Consider the following 21,233-nt stretch of genomic DNA (forward strand, 5'->3'; position numbering starts at 1 on the left):
TGTGCTGGGGACAGACTGTGCTCTGTCTTCACAGCCAGCAGCAGCCTGAATACGCCCCACATCCCTTTCATATGGATATACGCACACAGTTGTAGATTTCTTAACTGACATAAATGCAACGGATTCAGGTTCATTCCACTTTACTCTAAGCTGCTCGGTCCCCCGCCCTGAGGGGTTCACACGTTCGGCCCTGGCCAGGCTCCTCCCTCCCCCCACAGCAGGATAGTGACCCCAGGATGAGTAGAGGACACACACCATAACAGGTGCCCGGTGGGGAGGGCCTACCTCAATGAGACTTCTGTTTCTAACCCTGAGAACCTAAGGAATTGTGAAGGACTCGGAGAGGGAGCTGGGGTTAAAGGTCACCGGGCTTTTTATTGCAGTTAAAGCAGACTCGGACAGGATGGTCCCAGCCTCGAGAGGGGACAGCCCGGCGGTCATGGGAACACTCATCACAGAAGCCCTGTCCGCAGGCCCGGCAGTGGTGCTTGGAAAGCTTGATGCTGAACTCCTTCCGGCAGCTGTGGCAGTGCAGGATCTCGTGGTCAGGCACCCAGTACGCCGGCCTGGCCGCATCCTTCACCAGACCTGTGGCAGGAGCAAACGACGATGAGCGGGATACACGGACCCAGCACGCCGAGTCCCACCGGGCAAGAAGCATCCTCGGGCACCTCTGGCTCGCAGTCCTACTGCGCACAGTCCCCTACAGAGGCCTTCACCCCGTACCGTGCGGCTCTGAATCTCCAGAGCTGGCACTTAGGCACTGGGCTCCCGGGTGACCCTGAGGCGCAGCTCCAGTAAGAACCACTGGAATAACAATAAAGCAGCCCAGACTCGGAGTTGGGACATCCCTTCGTTCCAACCCCAGCTCCACTGAGCACGTGTTCATTAGCAGCTGCAGGATTAAGAGACGGTTCCCTAACCCCTCAGGGCCCTGGCTTCCTCATCTTCAACAAGCCACATTCAAGAGCAGCTGTGGGGATTACGAGAAAGAATATGTCTAACGTTGGGACCCGCCAGCCAGAGAGCGCTCAGCAGGTGAGCCCCGTGGGGAGCAGACGGCAGGCTCTCTGTGCCAAGGGCAGCCCTGCTTCTCCCAGGTACCCTTGAGAGCAGATGCGACCTGAGCTTCAAGCCTGGGCAAACCTATTCCTATACCCTCGAGTCAAAAGTTCATCTACTCGCCTTCGAGCCCCCGTGGTGGTAAATCAGATCCAAGCAATTTTCACCACCACCCAACCCAGGAGCCTCTGGTTGTTCCTTGCAATGGGCAGAGACAGCCGAGGCCCAGCCAACCCTGCCTAAGCCTTCCGCACACCGATGCGTTTCCCTTCCCCTTCCTCTCACCATCCTAGTTACAAGTACCCCTCCCATCAGGAGGTAAATAAAGATTTTATATCCTAAATGAAGAACTGACTAGTGAGGTAGATTAAAGACAGCCACAAATTCTGACACTCCTGCCCCTCCCTCAGACCCAGGCAGGCTTTGTGACTAGGGGAAACTAGAGTAGGAGTACCAGTTTCCAGGCCCAGACCTTAAGACATTGCTGACTTCTACTTCCTACCTCTCGGAACAGGAGTCCTAAGCACCCCGTGTAAAAAGTCTTAACGCCCACTGGAGAAACCATGAAGAGAGGCCTGGAGGATACATGGAGATGGGTTCTACCAAGCCCACCTTCCAGGCATCCCTGACAAAGTACCCAGCGTGTGAGTGAGGTTGGCGTGACCCCTCAAGACGGGTCAGGCTGCCATACTAGAGCATCAGATGGAAACTCTAGGCAATGCCACCTGACCAGAATAATAACCATTCCTGACTCAAAGTTGTGAGACATGATGAAACGGTGGTTGTTTTCAGCCTTTACATGTTCAGGTAGTTTGTTACACAGCAACAGATGGTGTAAAGAGATGGCCTCCGGGAATAAACACAAAGGTATGCAGAAGCAAGAAAATGTAAATTCTCAGTCCACTCCTTGCTGTCCAACTCAATCTAGGTCAGCAAGCTCTGACAAAATGACAGCCCAGGGCACCGTGAAACCCCTCATCCCACGTACACTACACCCACCTAGTGGTATGTCAATGGCTGTCACTACAGCTCCCAAAGTGCTCTGCACGGCCTCGCCCACCTTCCGAGCAATCAACGTCCCGCCTTCGTCGTCAGCCTGTGCTTCGGTAACATCTGTGGACAATGAGAAAGGAAAAGCCATCACCTCTTAGGTCATTTCCCAAATGGAAAACTGGGGCAAACACTGTGCTACCCTATAAAGACTATAGGGGTCTGGGCTGTGGGTCAGGACAGACCCTGACACCAAGTGACCTCTGTTAGTCCTTTACTTCACTCTGGAGCTGTTTTAGAACCAGAAAGGGTCTAGGAACAGGACCAAGAGCCTTCTCCAGGAAGAAGATCCAGTCTAAGCCATGTCTGATAAACGCAGGACAGGGCTAAACCCCCCAACCCAGGACTAGCACCCCCTAGGACTCTATTAACAAAGAGCTTAGAGGATGCCAGCCAGGACCAGGGGAGCAGCTGCCCTTAGAAGAGCGACTGGGTTAGGAACAGGGTTATGGGGCGCCTCAGTGGCTCAGTCGGTTAAGTGTCAGACTTTAGCTCAGGTCATGATCTCTTAGTTCGTGAGTTTAAGCCCTGCATCAGGCTCTCTGCTGTCAGCACGGAGCCCGCTTCAGATCCTCTGTCTCCCTCTCTGCCCCTCCCCAACTTGCTCTCTCTCTCTCAAAAATAAACATCTCGAAAAAAAAAAAAAAAAAGAACAGGATTAGGCACGTGGGGGTCCACTTCCCAGTACCCTGTGCCAAAGAGAGGGTCCCCTCCACCCTTGCAGCCCCTGGGCCCCACGTTACCTAACTGGACATTCCTGGCTTCATAGCAGTTGTCACACACCCGCACTGGCGCAGGGCCCCAGCCCCGCTCGGGCACTGGCCGGGTCTTGGATGAACAGCTGTCACAGAAGCCCTCCCCACAGGCCCGGCAGTGATGCTTGGTGTCGTTATCTTTAAAGGATGTAGCACATTTGTTGCAGCTCTGTTCCAAGCCCAAAACAGAGAGGCAGGTATTATTCGTTTCTGCTCAGCTGAGAAAAGTCAGCGAGACCCAGGGGAGGACCACAGGCCTCCGGTCACATGGAATGCACCCACTGAAGCACAGCTGTGACTATCATTTTCTTCCAAGAAATACCTGGAAAGACACCTTATATCTATTTGGCTGAGTCACAGCGTTCTCAGAAAAACTATGTTAATTCTAGCCAGAAGACCAATGAGAATTCATTTTTTTCCTACAGCTTCCCAAAAGAGCCTTTGGGAAGTTGGTGGAGAGTGAGCTTCCCGTCACAAAGTGTTTGGACCAAAGCTGGGGACTCCCTTGATGTGGTTACTGTAGAGATTTATGAACCAGGCCAAATGACCTCTAAATTGCCCCTCTCCCTCCAGATTCTGTTATCTAGGACTTCAGACATCTATCTAACCAATAATAACTAGCCCCTCCAGGCCAAGAAACTAAAACCCACTGGAAAGAAAATCAGAGTAACACAAAGGGAAATCAATGGGCAAAGAGAACACTGGCTGCCTCGACGCACCCTGCCTCTTCTAATACCCTGGGAGCTAATCTGACTGAAAGAGAAATTCCACACCTCCCTCACAAAATAAGCTTAGAATGAATGGGGCAAAACGGCACCAGCATGGGCCACACCAGGGATGCGGGTGCATCCTGCCACACCATACCAGGATCTGGGAGTTGGGCCTCCAGTACGCAGGGGCGATCTGGTCTGTCAGCCAGGAAGTTACAGCCTTGGTGGGCCCAAGGCTAAGCTCAGACACTGACTGAGCCATAAAGTTCATCCCATCCAAGAGGCGCTGGGCAGCATTGTTGTTGTCCTTCAGAAATCCATCGGTCTGAAATGAAAATGCAGGCTCCCATCATTCTCCAAAAAGAGCAAAAGGAAGGAAGGCGAGGGGTCTCAGGTGAGTAGCACACTCATCACGGTCAACTCAGAACCACAAACTCCCGGGCAGAGAAGAGTAGACCAGGAGTCCCTCTGGCTTCTAGTCATTCACAGCCAACCAGTCATTACTGACTTATTCCTTTCAAGGCGACAAAATCTGGTGCACAGCTGTTCAATTCAGGCCTTACCTGCCAAACAACATGTACAATCCAGGAGATACTCGAGTGAGGATGGTACCTCCTCCAGGAAGCCCCCCACCCCAGGCTGGGTTTAGCCCTTCCTCTCGGTTTCTTCTGAGAATCCTATTTTCACATGTAAAGACAGTATCTGTTTACATATTTGACTATTAGACCAAACCCTCTGAAAATAACCTATCTTCTTCATTTTTGTACTTTTAAGTGTCTAGTTCAATTCTGGGCATACAGTACTCAACCAACCTAAGTTCAAATAATGAAGGAGTGAATGAACGAACAGAAGGGGAGGGGCCTGTATCCTCTAATCCTAAGGACCATGAGGAATGTGGCCTAAAAGTGAACTAGGATATTACTACTTTCTTGGAATAGAACTATTTACCATAGAGACAACAGCTTTCACAAGAACAAACACAGATCCAAAAACAAAAGACATTAGTCATAAAAAGTACAGTGAGAAAATTATACTAGTTCAAGGCCACACTAAGTCCTTGGGACAGGATGGCCTGGCCCATCATGCCAAGAGGGTGGGTTCCTGAAATGAGCCCATCCCACAGGGACAAATTTTAGTGGGGCTGGAAACTGGAGAGAGGAGGAACAAAACACTAAGGACATCTTCAGTTTTATGAGCTGTAGGACCTGGAAAAGCTCAAGATGGCTGCAGGGAGGCCTGTCAGGCAGGCCTTAGGAGTCACCCAGCAAGTAAGAGAAGTTCCTTAGAGAAAAATCTTTTTTTTTTTTTCCTACAAATAGAAAGTGTGTTTTGAATTACTGGCAATTCCAAGTGTGAGTTGTGGTTTGATGCAGAATGAAATCACCACATAGCTACCTCAAAATTGAATTCAAAAGTCAAATTAAAAAATAGGGTCTATAGTAATCCCACTTCTTAGAATATACTGCAAGAAAATTTCCCAGAAGAAAGGCTTTCTTACATAAAGAATGTCATAGCATTTTGATAATAAAAACATTATGTAAACAGCATAAATATTCAAAAAAGGGGGGATGGGGAGGGGCCACCTGGGTGGCTCACTTGGTTAAGTATCCAACCCGACTTCAGCTCAGGTCATGATCTCACGGTTCATGAGACTGACTGCCCCCCATCGGGCTCCACGCTATCAGCTTGGGATTCTCTCTCTCCTTCTCCCCCTCCCACTCTCCCTCTCCCTCTCCACCCCTCCCCCACTCACACGTGCTATCAAAATACACATTTTTTTAATTTAAACATAAAAAAAGAGGATGGGAATCAAAATAAAGCATAAGACAATGTTACACAGTTGACTACAAAGGAAAATCATGAGAAGTGGAAGCAATGTGGAAATAAAATGATGGTATGAGGGGCATCTGGCTGGTTCAGCCAGTGGAACATGCGACTCTTGCTCTCAAGGTTGTGAGCTCAAGCCCCACACTGGGTGTGGAGGCTGCTTAAAAAATAAATAAATAAAAATAAATGGTGGGATGGGAAAAAAGCAGGTAAATGGCACGTAAATTACATTTGCATCTATACAAACATGCCTATGGAAAGGAGAATGTGAAAAAGTATTTCATTTGCTAAGGCAGTACAACAATAGGCCAACATTTAGTTTAAAGTTCTCCTTCTAACATGAAGGGTATTAGGCTAAGTGAAATAAGTCAGGCAGAGAAAGATACCATAAGTTTCACTCATACATGGATCCTGAGAAACATAACAGAAGACCAGTTGGGAGGGAAAGCGGGGCGGGGGGGCAGTCACAGAGAGGGAAAGAGGCAAACCATAAGAGACTCTTCAATACTTAGAACAAACTGAGGGTTGATGGGGGGTGGGGGAGAGGGGAAAGTGAGTGATGGGCATTGAGGAGGGCACCTACCGGGATGAGCACTGGGTGTGGGACCACTGGGAAACCAATGTGACAAGAAATTATATATAAAAAAGATAAAATAAAAAAATAAAGTTGTGCTTCTAATATACATCCAGGAAGAAATGAAAATAACGGTCTCGAACAAGAAAGGCTCTCCAGATCCTGCCTTCCTAAACCACCAATATATTAAAATTCATGGTTAACCTGAATTCCAAACAAGCTCCACTTTTCCACACACATGAATAACTGAACGATACAAGAAGAAAAACAGAACCGCTCTCACCCCCGGCCACACGTGCACAATCTCTGTCCGTACCACCGTATCCACAGGATCTTGGTTCCCAAACCAGTACTGCCGGCTACGGTAGACCACGCCGCAGTTAGGACACTCGATCACATACCTACGAGGAAAGCAAACAGACCCTGTTACCCGGGCAGGTACCTGGCAGACGAACACACCAACAACCCTCAGCTACATCGTCGTCATTTAAACTCACCCAGACCAGGCATATTTTGCGAGACCCATCCAGGGGAGTCAGTGGAAGCGGATGTCTTGGGCACTACGCTGACCTCCTTGCCTCTCTCATAGCAGGCCTGAAACATGGAGCACTCTGCCAGCTTCTTCTCTGTACACCAGACCCCCTGGCCTCTTTATGTCCCTGTCCAGCCCCCTCCCAACAAACCATACCAGCTGAGGGTTTACAGACTCGGGAGTCCAGCACATCAGAGGAGGGATCATTGCTCTAAAAAAAGCCAGTGCCCTGAACAATCATGAACTGAATGTGGCCCGGTCCCGGGCCCCAAAACTGAGCTGTAATTTATACCCATCACGGTCCATTCAACTGGGTTCCCGCAGGGCACTCCTGCTCTGGGGAAGAATGAACAGTCAATGGACATGGCCCTGGCATAGAAGCCAACAGAATAACAGGAAAATCTGCTGGGAAGTCAATAAATAAATAAACCAAGGGGCCCCAGCATCAAAGGCCTCTTGAGTTCTTTTGGTTAGAGCTGGGGAAGAAGTTCCCGAGATACTCGGTTTGAGTATCAAATTCTTTGGGATACAGTAAAGGGTGGCCCCAAGCCAGTCCTCAAAAGCCGAGCAGAATCCGCAAGGCAGCTGCGGGAGCAGGGAGAAGCTCAGAGCACTCACCTTGCAGGTATAAACCCGGTTGTCGTACTGGTGGGAGTATCTGCAGCGGCTCTTGGCTTCGTGAGGGACTCCTTCTTTCCCATGGTTCATGCTGTTCTTACATCCAGCCCTGAGTGAAGCCCAAAAGCTGACGGTGAGGCGGCTAAAGAAGCCCCCGCCACTTCCACAGAGTCTGAGCCAGAGCCAGACACAGGGCCGAAACCAGACCTTGGTTACGAACTGGGCCCTGAATAGTGAGCACAGAGGGCACGGCGCATGTCTCAGAAATCCACATGCCTCTCTTGTACTTGAACCAACAGCACGCAAAGGCACTACTGGCCTTGTGTGAGGAGAAAGGAGAAAAGGAGGAATCTCCTCCAGGAAAAGCCACCTGGTCCCACAGCGGAAAGGAGGAGCCTGAAGACACCACCTTGACAGGAGATAAAGACTGAACGGCTCTCGGCAAACCCCCAAATCCAAAAAGCAGGAAATGGGAAGTTTAGCCAGAACAGGCTGCCAAGATGTAAAACAAAAACCAACCTCCAAAATTTGGCAATACATTAAGAGGAGGCTTAAGCTGAACAAGAAAACCTTCCGAATCAACAGTGAGCTCTGCCATCCTGACAAGGCAAAAACAGAGATCGGGACTTTAGAGTTTCACTGTCATAGGAGGGAAAGTTCTGGAAACCCTGGTGAGGCTGTTAGAATGGAAAAGTGATGATCCAAAAGAACCTAAGTCCCTCATGCTGGGCTATGGGGTAAACAAAAAGGAAGGGAAGTCATGCTGGCAACTACCATCCCTCTTTCCTCACCAAAATAATCTTCATTCTCTGAGCCCAGGCTGTGTAATCTAAGAACCAAACCCTTTTTACATATTCAGAGGCCAAGGTGGTGGCCCTTCTGAGCCCAGCAGGTAGCCTACAGGGTTCCATGCAAAAACAAACACACAAAACCTTTCACAAAAGGCTCAGGTCTCCTCCCCTAAATGGATAAATCTGGAGGAGGAGGACCAGAGGTCCTGATGTGAGCAAAGACAATTCAATGGTGAAGATGGTGATGGGGTGGGGAAGTGTCTATGGGACCCGGAGACTGCAAAGCACTTAAATCCGCCGAGCTCCATGGGACAAGTCACCTGACTGATTTAATAGCCATCAACAGCTCAAATTAATCCAGTGATCTTCAAAGGGTGGCCCCAATCGGCAACATCAGCATTACCTGGGGACTTACCAGAAATGCAAACTCTCGGGCCTTACATCAGACCAACTGAATCAGAAACTGGGGAGGCAAGGCCCAACAATCTGTTTTAACGTGTTTTTCTGGTGCACACGAAAATGGGAGAATCACTGCCTAAAGCCCCCGGAACAAAGTGTGGTCAACAGACCAGCAGCACAGCCATCACCCGGGAGTGTGTTAGAAATACACAATCTTAGGGGCGCCTGGGTGGCGCAGTCAGTTAAGCGTCCGACTTCAGCCAGGTCACGATCTCGCGGTCCGTGAGTTCGAGCCCCGCGTCAGGCTCTGGGCTGATGGCTCGGAGCCTGGAGCCTGTTTCCGATTCTGTGTCTCCCTCTCTCTCTGCCCCTCCCCCGTTCATGCTCTGTCTCTCTCTGTCCCAAAAATAAATAAAAAACGTTGGAAAAAAAAAAAATTAAAAAAAAAAAAAAAGAAATACACAATCTTAAAAGCAGACCTTCCGGCTCAGAATCTGCACAAAATCCCGAGGTGATAAATACACAGATTATAAAATTTGAGAAGCACTGCCCTAACTTAGCGTTCTCAACTCAACATATTAGAATCATCTGAGGACCCTTTTTAAATGCACCAGTGTGAAGGCCCCACCCCAGATCTGTTAAGTGCGAATGCTTGGAAGGGAGGCCCAGGCCTTGATGATTTTGTAAGATCCCTGGATGATTCTAATGTGCTCGGAGTTTGCCCGCACGGTGAAAGGAATCAACCAGGACTAATACCTACCACAGAGCTTTGTACACACTAGGCTACCAAATATCAATGAGTTTAATGACCACAGCGAAAAAGCCTTGGTAGGAGAAACACAGAAAAACAAAACAACTGAAGTTTTCCGTAGTAAAAACTTCCCAAACCAGAAGGCAATGGCCCATCTAAACCAGGTGGGAATCTTCAGAGGATTCTTCATAATCATGTGTCTTACAACCTCAGAGTGTGGTCCCCCGACTGCCAGGACCACGTGGGTACTTATTGGCAGTGTCCTTCTCAGAGCCCCGCCCATCCTTAATTCAGAGCCTGTGATTTACCCAGACCCTAGGTGATCCGCATGCACACTGAAGTCTGAATTCTGAGCCTCTTTTCCCAAGATGGCCAGCCTCACTTACCCACAGCTGAGGCACAAGGAAGAGCAGGTGAAGTATTCATCTGGAAAAAAGGAGCTGTGCGCCATCTGGTCATCGGGGATCTCACCGCTGAAGCGGTCACTCAATGCCTGCCGAGGAGGGAAGGCGACACGTGAAGGCACTTGGCGGAGAGCCCCGTGCTTTGGCCCTTCCACTACGTGCCTTTCTAAGTCCCCCCTCGCTGCTGGCTTATTTCTCACAGGCTCCATGGCCGGGAGAGGCAACCCAATGACTTCTGCTCCTCACCCTCGACCTTCTTGGCCTGACATGCCCCAGTCCTCACCACAGGAAACCTGAGGAAGAACCAGCTCATTTCCCAAGAGGTCAGAAGGGACCCAACAAAGTTACTGCGCTCTCCTGATTACCTCGGAGGTTAGGAACACCTCACACACTCAGTCTTTCATTCAAAACCACCGCAGACATTGACTAATGCCCATTGCATCTTTTGAAGCAGGAACCAAGGAACTGAGACCTGAGAAGAGGGCTCGTCTTTAAGTCAGAGAGAGGCAGAGCTGAGCGGTGAGCTGGGAGTTCCCTGGGCGTCTACCCCAGTTCTAACCACAGGCGCTCTTTTTCCGCTAGGCCACAGAACTATCTCAGTGTCAAAAGGAAGGCATCAGCCAAAAAACAAGGAAGAATACGGTGCCTGGCAGCCTTTTATCAACTACAGTAACCTAAAAGACCGCAAATGGCCAAAATAAATGCCAAGAAAGATAAAGTATTTGCAAAAGCAAACTGAAAAATTTTATGTTGAAAGGTAGCTTTCATTGCTGGTCCTCTGTTTTCAGGCATTACTTTATACTGAAAGTATTTTTCAGGTTAACTTCTTCCTGCCAGGCCCTTACTCATATGCAATGGGAAAAAATCATATAAATTAAATAGAAATGGGATTTTCTATTTTTATTTTAATGGGATTTATTTATTTTTGAGAGAGAGCACAAGCGGGGAGGGGCAGAGAGAGAGAGGGAGACACAGAATCCGAAGCAGGCTCCCAACTCCGAGCTGTCAGCACAGAGCCCAACACAGGGCTCGAACCCAAGAACCGTGAGATCATGACCTGAGCCAAAGTCGGACCCTTAACTGACTAAGCCACCCAGGCACCCAAACTTTAAAAATCATTGTATGCATGCAGTTACGGGCTTCTAAGTTTCAATCTCCCGTGCTGAGGCAGCCATGCACTATTCCAGGGGAAGAGAAGGAAAAGTGGCTAAAACAGAAAGACAAGTTATTTCCCTTAGTAAAAAGGCAAAAGAAAATTTAAGATGCAATTTGGGAAAAGAGCAGATTGATTTTAAACTAAGGCTCTCGTGAGCCGCCCGAGTGGCTCAGTCAGTTGAGCATCCAACTTTGGCTCAGGTCACAATCTCACAGTTCGTGAGTTCGAGCCCCACATTGGGTTCTGTGCTGACAGTTCGGAGCCGGGAACCTGCTTCGGATTCTGTGTCTTCCTCCCTCTCTCTCTCTCTCTCTCTCTCTCTCTCTCTCTCTCTCTGCCCCTCCCTCGTTTGTGTTCTGTCTCTGTCTCTCAAAAATAAATCAATGTAAAAAAAAATTTAAACTAAGGCTCTCGAGCTCTGAAGGGAATTTCACTTAAATGAGAACTTACTTGTTCAAATTCCTTTTCCTTTTCTCAGTGAGGTCTTAGTATCCTGAATTCCAAAATCAAGTGTTTACAGAGGCACATGACATCAGTGTTGAGCCAGGCCAGGTGTGGGACACTAATGGCAAGGAACGTGTCAAAGTGAGGGTGCACGGCTCACCTGAGGGCATTCATATTTGGCCTCTGCGAGGCTAAGGCACAGGGCCCTGAAGACACCATCTGACAGCAATGGCCCAGCAAGTGGCAATCCTTCACTTAGACCAACAGAAAAGGCCTGACAAATAATACATGTAAGTCCTGTCCTCTTGGGGGTATTTTGTGAGGAGTAGCTTAGGGAAAACACTAAGCTTTCCAGAGAGAGAATATAAATAACTATACATAGGAATATTAAAGAGAATAAACAAGAATCAAAAGTAGAATCACTCACCAGTCTACATGGCCTACTCTGTCCCAATTCGAAATGACCCATCCTTCCAGGGGTTTTTGGTCTCGCCTCTTCCCCCAAAGCCTTCCCAACGCCTCAAGACATACCACACTCCAAACAGCCTTCTCCAAACAGCTGTCGTATTCGATACCTGACAGAGGCACTGAGTAACTAGGCAATGAGGCAAAGTTATGGCCCAGCCGTACGGATCTGACCTCGCAGACGAGAAGATACGCGCCGTGAAAGCGATTTCCTACCTTTGTATCCTCCGCTGACTCCCAGCGAAGGTCGTGACAGGTGCTCAACTAGGACCTCTGAAACGAAGCGGTCCAACCCCCGTGCATACGCCAACCTCCTCCCTGCCCTCCGCGCCAGGCTTCATCTCATGCCCACAGACCCTCTCAAATTTAACGCCAGCTGCTCCCTGATTTGCCAAATTACTGACAACTCTTAAAGCCGTATTTCTCCAACAGGTATATGCATAGCTGTCTGGGGCTGGCTGTGGGAAAATACAGCATTATGTTCCTAATGCATCAGTTTATTGAAAGATTTGGAGAGGAAGTTTGATAGATAAGGACTGCGCAAACCCGGGCACAGTATGACACCGAACAATTTGGGTAAATAAAACATGAGACACCCCCCCTTCCCCGCAAAGGCATATCAGCTTGTAGTTTCCAGGTCTGCACCCTTTGTGCCTCTACTTCCTTATCTGTAAGATGGGGATGCTGGTAGTACCTTCCTCAATAGGAGTCTTCACAATTAGACTATAGAGATCAGATGAACTTAAACATGAGGAGCACCTGGCATAAATTAAGAGCATAGAAAACACTCCCTGCCATTATTAACGTCCTTTGTGTTGTTTCCTATGCTGATAATTTTCTTATTTTTTTCCTTGGATACCCTCCTACCTAATCCAGGTAACACACAGGGGATACAAGAACCTCCCTCCTTTCCAAGACAGCTCACTGGTCTTCACAGTTGCTTGCATTTGTTGGCGAATTTTATTAGCGAGCTCTATGCCCAAAGTGGGGATTGAACTCACAGCCCTGAGATCAAGAGTCACATGCTCCACCGACTGAGCCAGAGAGGGGCTCCTTCCTTCCCCCCTCCCTCCCTCCCTCCCTTCCTTCCTTCCTTCCTTCCTTCCTTCCTTCCTTCCTCTCTCTCTCTCTCTCTCTTTCTTTCTTTATATTTATATTTAGTTTATTTAGTTTTGAAAGAGAGAACAAGCTGGGGAGGGGCAGAGAGAGAGGGAGACCAAGCATCCGAAACAGGCTCTGCACTGACAGCAGAGAGCCCAACACAGGGCCCGAACCCATGAACTGCGAGATCATGACCTGGGCCTAAGTCAGACATTCGACTGACTGAGCCACCCAGGTATCCCTATTTTTTAATTTTTTTTTTTTTTCAGTTTATTTTGAGAGAGACAGAGAGAGAATGAACACACGTGTGGGAGGAGTAAGAGGGAGAATCCCAAGGAGGCTCCACTGTCAGCGCCGAGCCCGACGAGGGGCTCGATCTCACAAACCGTGAGATCATGACCTGAGCCAAAATCAAGAGTTGAACACTTAACCAACTATGCGACCCAGGTACCCCTATTTTTTTTTCTTTAGTAGGCCCTATGGCCAATGTGGGGCTTGAACTCAGTGGGTGAACATTTAGTTACAAAAAGACGTGTGTGTATCTGATGGGGTAACATAGGAAGGAAAAAAGAAAAAAAAAAAAAAACTAAGGAACATAGAAGCTACTAAAGAGGTATAGGGAAAACCAAAAAAGAGTATCTTAAGTCAGGCAGAGAAAGACAGGTACCATATGTTTTCACTCATATGTGGACCTTGGGAAATTTAACAGAAGACCATGAGGGAGGGGAAAGGGGCAAAAAAAGTTACAGAGAGGGAGGGAGGCAAACAATAAGAGACTCTTAAGTACTGAAAACAAACTGAGGGTTGATGGGGGGTGGGAGAGAGGGGAAAGTGGGTGATGGGCATTGAGGAGGGTGCTTGTTGGGATGAGCACTGGGTGTTGTATGGAAACCAATTTGCCAATAAATTATGTTAAAAAAAAAAAAAAGTATCTTTACCCCAGAGTTTTTTCTTTTAAACAAGTAACTGAAAGGATAACCTAAGTACTAGTTTCCCTCAGGAAAAATATCAAATGTAGCCCGAGTTCACCAGCTGGGCCGAATTCAGGGGGGATGCCACTCCCCCGAAAATATAAAATTGCAGCCCAGGAACAGTGGCAGCACAAGGTTCTTTCTGTTCCAAACCCAAGTGGCCTGGCTCACTTCTCTGAAAGTTCTTCAGAAAAATGGCAGCAAGCATCTCAAGGCGTGAAACAGTCTGCAGCCTGATTCCGTGGTACGCATGCCCAGAGAACCTCCACCGCCGCCCGCCCTAGACCAAGTCACTGCTGGCTTATGCTGGCCAGGGCAGCCATAACCTCTTGTGACATCAGAAAGAGAAGAACTCCTAGGTTAACCAGCCTCACCACTTCAGACGCTCATCACCCCCTCACTTCCCTCAAGTCGCTGAAGAGCTGGTAGCTAGTAATGAATCGGAGCTTAACAAACTTCAGGAGGACTGACATCCACCAACAGTATGGGAATACAACAGCAGAGCTGTTCAAAACAAATCCAATGTTAGTGTGTTTTAGATACAAGGGTAAAGAGAAACGATCCTCCTTTCTTTCCAGTGTGGACCCTGCCACCTAATTCATATACTTCGTCTTTCAAAAATTCCAAACCTCACATCATTCCAGTTTTTCTTGGGCTCTCCTCCTCCTGAGGTCCCCAAGCTGTTAGAGAAAGGCAGGGAAGGACCTCTCCTGAGAAAGCTAGGGGGAGCATCTGAGACAACTCTAGAAAAGGTTGCCTGGAGACCAGATGATCTTGAACTTTAGTTGCCTTGGCAACAGTATGACCCTTTCTACTGAACCTGTAAGGTTAGTCCCAGTCATCAAGGGCTAGCGGTGAATTTTCTGATTCAAAATGGAGACTCTTACGTAAATCACTGATGCCACCCAACTCCCAAATGTAATAACTTTATAAATAGATACCTCCTGATGTGATAGAATTGGAAAGTCAGAGTTTCTACAATTAAAGATCAGAGGCTAAAGAAGGTTTAAGATGGTTCTCTCACATATTCAGAACTGTAAATACAGGTAAGTTAATTCAGTATTTCACTCCCTTATTCAACAGAAACCTGAACAGCTCTTTAAACAGATTTACCTGCTCAGTGAGGGCACGCTCTGCTGGTAGGAGTGTGAGCTGTTACTACCATGGAACCTGGTCAAGAAGGGGGAAATAACCCTGCTAGAAAAGAGGGACTGGAGCCTGGACCACACAGTGGCCAACTGGCAGGAAGAATGATCAGGTCAGCATGATGAATCAAGAAACAGTGGGCGGGCCACGAGAGCAGAGGACCACTGTAGACCTCTTTCTCACACAAATTCTGCAAACTCTTCTGTCCTTCTCATTCAGCACATTTCCTGTTCCATAATGAACATGGAAAGGGGCACTTAGGCTCCCTGGGAATCCAACAGTGCTACATCAACCAGGTGGAAGCTCATAAGTAAGATACAGCTAGTAACTTTTTTAAAGTATACTAATTGCATTAAGAAAGAGGTATGTTTCAGGCGTGCCTCGGTGGCCGACTCTTGATTGATTTCAGCTCAGGTCGTGATCTCTCGGTCATGGGATCCAGCCCCTTGTCGAGCTCCAAGCTGAGCACCGAGCCTGCTTAGGATTCCTTCTCCCTCTCTCTGCCCCTCCCCCACTCATGCTCACTCTGTCTCTTGGAAATAAACAAACATTAAAAAAACAACCTCTTAAAAACGGAGAACAAACTGAGGGTTGATGGGCGGTGGGAGGGAGGGGAGGGTGGGTGATGGGTATTGAGGAGGGCACCTTTTGGGATGAGCACTGGGTGTTGTATGGAAACCAATGTGACAATAAATTTCATATTTTAAAAAAATTTTAAAAAAATTAAAAAGTACACGCAGAATGTTCAGTATAAAAAAAAAAGAACGAGGTATGTTTTATGTACTATTTTAGAAAGATAATTCAAGATTCCGTGAAAAAACGCAAGCTGGAGGATAACAGGAATCATACGATCCCTTTAAGGGAGAAAAATAAATACATGATATACTTGTGTAGCACTGAAAATCTCTAGAAGCATATACAAGTATTAGTAATGGTTATGACGGGGGTGGAGAGGGACCTTAACTCGTAACCTTACACATTTCTGTACTATTTGAATTGTATATCATGAACACACACTGCTTTTTTAATTAATAAATGACTTTTTGAACATGAAAATACAATTTATGGGACTATCCTTTCTAAAGGCAACTGGCACGTGCATCAGGAACCTTTCAAGATGACTACACTCTCTGACCTTCTTAGGAGTGGAGTAACTACTGAGAAGGACCAGATTCCACTGGGTTAAAGGCTCCGACTTGGTAGCCAGACTAGCTGGTTCAGATTCTCCAGCACTGACTGAGTCATCTCAAGCAAATTAATTAGCTTTATGCCTCCAGGTCTCTACCTCATACAGCAGGTATGAGGATTAAGTGAATCTATTACACGCAGTGCAGAGCATACACTACGTGGCCCACAGTGAACAACCGGTGACATCGGTCAGTAACAGCAGAGGGGTTGTCATTTACCCTAAGGAAACAGGCACAATGTAAACAATTCCTTTAAACATACAGAAAATAGAAGAAGAAGGAAAGACGAAAACCACTACTAAAATAAGAGCAAAATTAACTAAATGTAAAAAATGATCCGTCCTCCGTATAAACGAAAAGCAGACAGCTTTTTTTTTCAAGACGTGTTTTCATAAAACATTTAATGGCATGGGGGAAAACACTAGGCTTCAATGTTCCGTGAACAAAGCAAAGTATGTAACTGCACATACATACACTCTGACCCCAATTCTCTGTTTAAATAAGTAGCGGGCACCTGGGTGGCTCAGTCATTAAGCAGCTGACTCCAGCTCGGGTCATGATCTCACAGTTCCTGAGTTCGATCTCCACTCCAGGTAAAACACAGAGCCCTGCTTCAAGTGAGGCATGCTTCTCTCTCTCTTTCTCTCTGCCCCTGTGGGACTACCCCTCATGGGATTCTCTCTCTCACTCTCTGCCCCTCGTTCACTTACGCTCTCTTTCATTCATACATACATACATACATACATAGCAAAGACGAGCACCTGGGTGGCTCAGTTGACTGAGTGTCCAACTCTTATTTCAGCTCAGATCATGATCCCAGGGTCATGGGATGGAGCCCACGTCAGGCTCTGCACTGACAGCATGGAGCCTGCTTGGGTTTCTCTCTCTCTCCCTCTCTCTCTGCCTGTCCCCCTCCCCCACGACTGCAAGCTCTCTCTCTCTCAAAATAAACTTTAAAATAAACAAATAAATAAATAGCAAAGAGGGGCACCAGGGTGGCTCAGTCACTTGAGTGTCCAACTCTTGATATTGACTCAGGTCATAATTCCAGGGTCATGGGATCGAACCCCAAGCACACTGAGCATGCAGCCTGCTTGAGATTCTGTTTCCCTCTCTCTCTAAAATTAAAACAAACAAATAAGTAGCAAAGACTCACATACCACCATTTATCTACTTTTTCATACTTAGCTTATATTATTTTGCCATTACAAAAGAATGCGCTATTCACATCCCCTCTAAAGGTCTCCTATGTTCCTGTGGAAGAGTTTAAGATAAATTCCTAGAGATGATTCACCTAGAATATGTATTACTCATATCTTCACCTACACTAGATATTTCTAAATTGCATTTCAAAACAGTTGTACTAATTTTGTTTATTTTTAATTAATTTTTTTTTAGTAACCTCTATGCTCAATGGGGCTCAAACTCATGACCCCAAGATCAAGAGTCGCACATTCTACCAACTGAGCCAGTCAGAAGCCATGGTTGTACTAATTTTAACTTCAACTGGCAGGTTTTGTTTTTGTTTGTTTTGTTTGTTTGTTTAGAGAGAGAGTGTATGGGAGAGGGGGCAGACAAAGAGAGAGGGAATCTTAAACAGGCTCCCCGCTCAGCACAAAGCCCAACACAAAGCTGGATCCCATGACCCTGGGATCATGACCTGAGGGGAAATCAAGAGTCCCAATGCTCAACAGACTGAGCCACCCAGGTGTCCAGGTGCCCCCCGCCCCTGCCACCACCATGGGAAGTCAGTAAGAGTCTGCACTGCTTCACATCCTTTTGGACATTTTCTTGCCAGACTTTTCAGTGTTTGCCCTCATACCGCTGGGGTTTTCATTTGAGTTTCTTTGATCCCTAGAGAGCTGAGATTTCTTTATTTGTGCATCCCAGTTTTGATCCCCTCATTTGTGATTTGTGTCTGCATGCTCTTAAAAGTTTATACACTTTCTCCTGACAATATTTCTGTACATCTTATCTAAAATAAAGAGAAACTGGGGCGCCAGGGTCGCTCAGTCAGTTAAGCGTCTGGCTTCGGCTCAGGTCACGATCTCACGGTTCGTGAGTTCGAGCCCCATGTCAGGCTCTGTGCTGACAGCTCAGAGCCTGGAGCCTGCTTCAAATTTTGTGTCTCCCTCTCTCTCTGCCCCTCCCCAGCTTGCACTCTGTCTCTCTCTCTCAAAAATAAGCATTAAAAAAAATTTTTTTTAATAAAGAGAAATTTACATAGGAAAAAAAATTACATTTGTCATATTAGAACATACCACTTCTTGAAGTGTTTCTACTGAGTTAGCGAGGAATAGGACAAGGCTAAGAATACCAGAGAGAGAAAGAAAAAACTGGGAGAAGCAGGAAGCCAAACAAATTATTTTGGCATTGATAATTTATCTGTTTATGCCCATCCCCACTCATCTGTTCCAAAAAGAATTCAAGACTCCTTGTAAAAATGAATACAACAAAATAAAGCCAAATAAAAAATAAATGGAGAGGTGCCTGGGTGGCTCAGTGGGTTAGGCATCGAACTCTTGGTTTCAGCTCAGGTTATGATCTTGTGGTTCATGAGTTCGGGCCCCACATTGGGACTCTCTCACTCTCCCTCTCTCTCTTCCCCTCCCCCCCTCAAAATAAACAAATAAACTTAAAAAAATAAAAAATAAATGGAGAAGGACAGCCATTCTATTATATACTGCTATGAACTATGAAGATTTCAGTTAGTGTTTTTCAACAGCAATAAAACTCTACTGGGTCAATTTGCCTAATGCAAACCTCACCAGTAGCTTTCCATCAGAATGATAATCAGAGAAGTAACAACTTCTGACCTAAAGAAGAAATTTAAAAAGCAACAACCAAAAAAGACAAAAACAAATTTTTCCAGGATTTCAGCAAGCTGCAAGAACCCCACAATTCCCTGGGGAGAGTCAAAGACGCATGCTTCAATAGATAACTTCTGCCCGTGGAGAGAAGCCGCATGTCCTGAGTCTCCACTCCAGAGACTAAAGAATACAGGGTCCAAGTGAAACTCCACAGATCCTGGTTACCAAGAATCATCGCAACTCCGGCTGACCAGGCTCAGTGTATTTACAGAAAACTTCATGAACCATACCAACTCCTACGCATAGAGTGTAACTATTTTCTTCAAAATTGCCTAACAAACTGGCCTGGAGGAGGACATCCAAATCTCCTGAGGGTAAAAAATCCCTGAGCGCTAATTACTGCTTACAGCACTCAGTGTGCTTGACAGTCTAATTTAGACATTAAGCTGGGTTAGCTTAGAGAAAACCTAAGGAATTCTAGAACCCAGCCATTGGCCTTGTCATTAAAATGTACACTAATCAGGGAGCCTGGGTGGCTCAGTCAGTTAAGCATCTGACTTCGGCTCAGGTCATGATCTCGTGGTTCATGAGTTCGAGCCCCATGTCAGGCTCTGTGCAGACAGCTTGGAGCCTGGAGCCTGCTTTGGGTTCTGTGTCTCCCTCTCTCACTGCCCTCCCCTGCTTGCTCTCTCTCTCTCAAAAATAAACATAAAAATTTTTAAAAAAATTTTTATGTATACTGATCAGATTTACAGTTCTTTGTATAACAGGGTATGGATTCTGCCTCTTTTGACGGTGGAATCTTCCACTGTGACTACCTTTGAGCCACTTCAAGGACATAAGCCAGTACATTTAAGTACCTCAACTCTAACTAGAAGTATGTATTTCATGAATGATTCAAATACAATCATTTTTCATAGTTTTTTCCTTTGAATCATCCACACCACTGAACACTTACTGAACGTTTGCTATATACCAAGTGCTTTGTTTCTTCAAGACTGTTGCTCTCATTCAATCCTCAGCTCAACTTCAGCGGGAACATTCTTTTTTTTTTTTTTTTAAGTTTTATTTATTTTGAGAGAGAGAGAGCAAGAGCAGGGGAGAGGCAGAGAGAGAGAGAGAGAGAGAGAGAGAGAGAGAGAGAGAGAATCCCAACCAGGCTCCATACTGTCAACACAGAGCCTGACATGGGGCTCAAACCCACGAACCGTGAGATCATGACCTGAGCCAAAATCAAGAATTGGACACTTAACTGACTGAGCCACTCAGGCAACCCCGCCCTTTCTCTTAAGTTTTAATTTTATTTGAGAGAAAGTATGTGAGCATGAGTGGGGTAGGGGCAGAGGGAGAGAAAGAGAGAAGCCCAAGCAGGGCTCCATCCCATGAACCATGAGATCATGACCTGTGCCAAAATCAAGAGTCAGACGTTCAACCGACTGAGCCACCCAGGCACCTGGGAACATTCTTTTGTTATCCCTATTTTAAAGATGAGGAGAAAGGTTCGAAGAAGTCCTCTAAGGACAAAGATTATTGTCTATCTTGTTCTCCACCGTATTTCCAGCACCTCAAACTTTACCTGGCACATAGATGCACTCTTTTATTTTTTGAATGAATGAATGAACCAACGAACAAATAAACTAAAGTTCCCAAGACCAAGTAAATGGATGGTAAGTGGCAGAACTGGAATATTCCTACAAGTCTGTCTGACTCCAGAACCCAAAATACCACAGACCGGATAGCTTCTAAACAATGGAAATGTATTTCTCACAGATCTGGAGGCTGGAAGCTCAAGATAGAATACCAGCAAGGTCAGGTTCTGGTGAGGACCTGCTTCGTGGTTTACAGATGGTGCCTTTGTACCGCGTCCTCGCTTGGTGGAAGGGGCGAGGGAGCTCTTTGGGGCTTCATTCTAAGAAATTAATCTTATTCATGAGAGCTCGATCTTCAAGACCCAATCACCTCCCAAAGGCCCTCCAATACCATCACAGCAGGCATTAGGGTTTCAACACGTGAATTCTGGGAGGATACAAACATCCAGCCTAAAGCAACCATGATGCAAAAACCACAAAGCTTGTTTAAAGGGTAACTTTTCAAAAAAAATTTTTAATGTTTTTTGTTGTTGTTGTTGTTTTGTTTGTTTTGAGAGAGAGAGAGACATAGCACGAGCTGGGAAGGGTCAGACAGAGAGGGAGACCCAGAATCCGAATCAGGCTCCAAGCTCCAAGCTTATCAGCACAGAGCCCGACATGGGCTCGAACTCACAGTCTGCGAGATCATGACCTGAGCCGAAGTCAGACACCCAACCAACTGAGCCACCCAGGCGCCCCTAGGGATAACTCTTCATTTTGATACAATTTCAAACTTGTAGAAAAGTTTAAAGAATAGTACAAGAAACGCTCATATACAATTTACCCATATTCACTAACTGTCTATATTGTACCCCAATACGAACCTTTTAAAAACTCAGTGGAGGGGGCTCT

At 46.6% G+C, this 21,233-nt stretch overlaps 1 protein-coding gene across 1 annotated transcript in view; it reads right to left on the minus strand.

Annotated features, from left to right (window-relative positions):
• Positions 1-350: 350 nt before the first annotated feature.
• Positions 351-21,233, minus strand: part of ZFYVE1 (zinc finger FYVE-type containing 1) — a 51,612-nt gene continuing 30,729 nt past the window's right edge. The window contains 9 exon segments of the mRNA XM_042990051.1: positions 351-588; positions 2,062-2,175; positions 2,856-3,036; positions 3,732-3,902; positions 6,262-6,379; positions 6,476-6,512; positions 6,515-6,572; positions 7,129-7,237; positions 9,456-9,562. Coding sequence (XP_042845985.1) covers positions 356-588; positions 2,062-2,175; positions 2,856-3,036; positions 3,732-3,902; positions 6,262-6,379; positions 6,476-6,512; positions 6,515-6,572; positions 7,129-7,237; positions 9,456-9,562 — 1,128 coding nt within the window. The 3' untranslated portion in view covers positions 351-355.

The sequence above is a fragment of the Panthera tigris genome, chromosome B3 (assembly GCF_018350195.1).
Source record: "Panthera tigris isolate Pti1 chromosome B3, P.tigris_Pti1_mat1.1, whole genome shotgun sequence".
Lineage (NCBI taxonomy): Eukaryota > Metazoa > Chordata > Mammalia > Carnivora > Felidae > Panthera > Panthera tigris.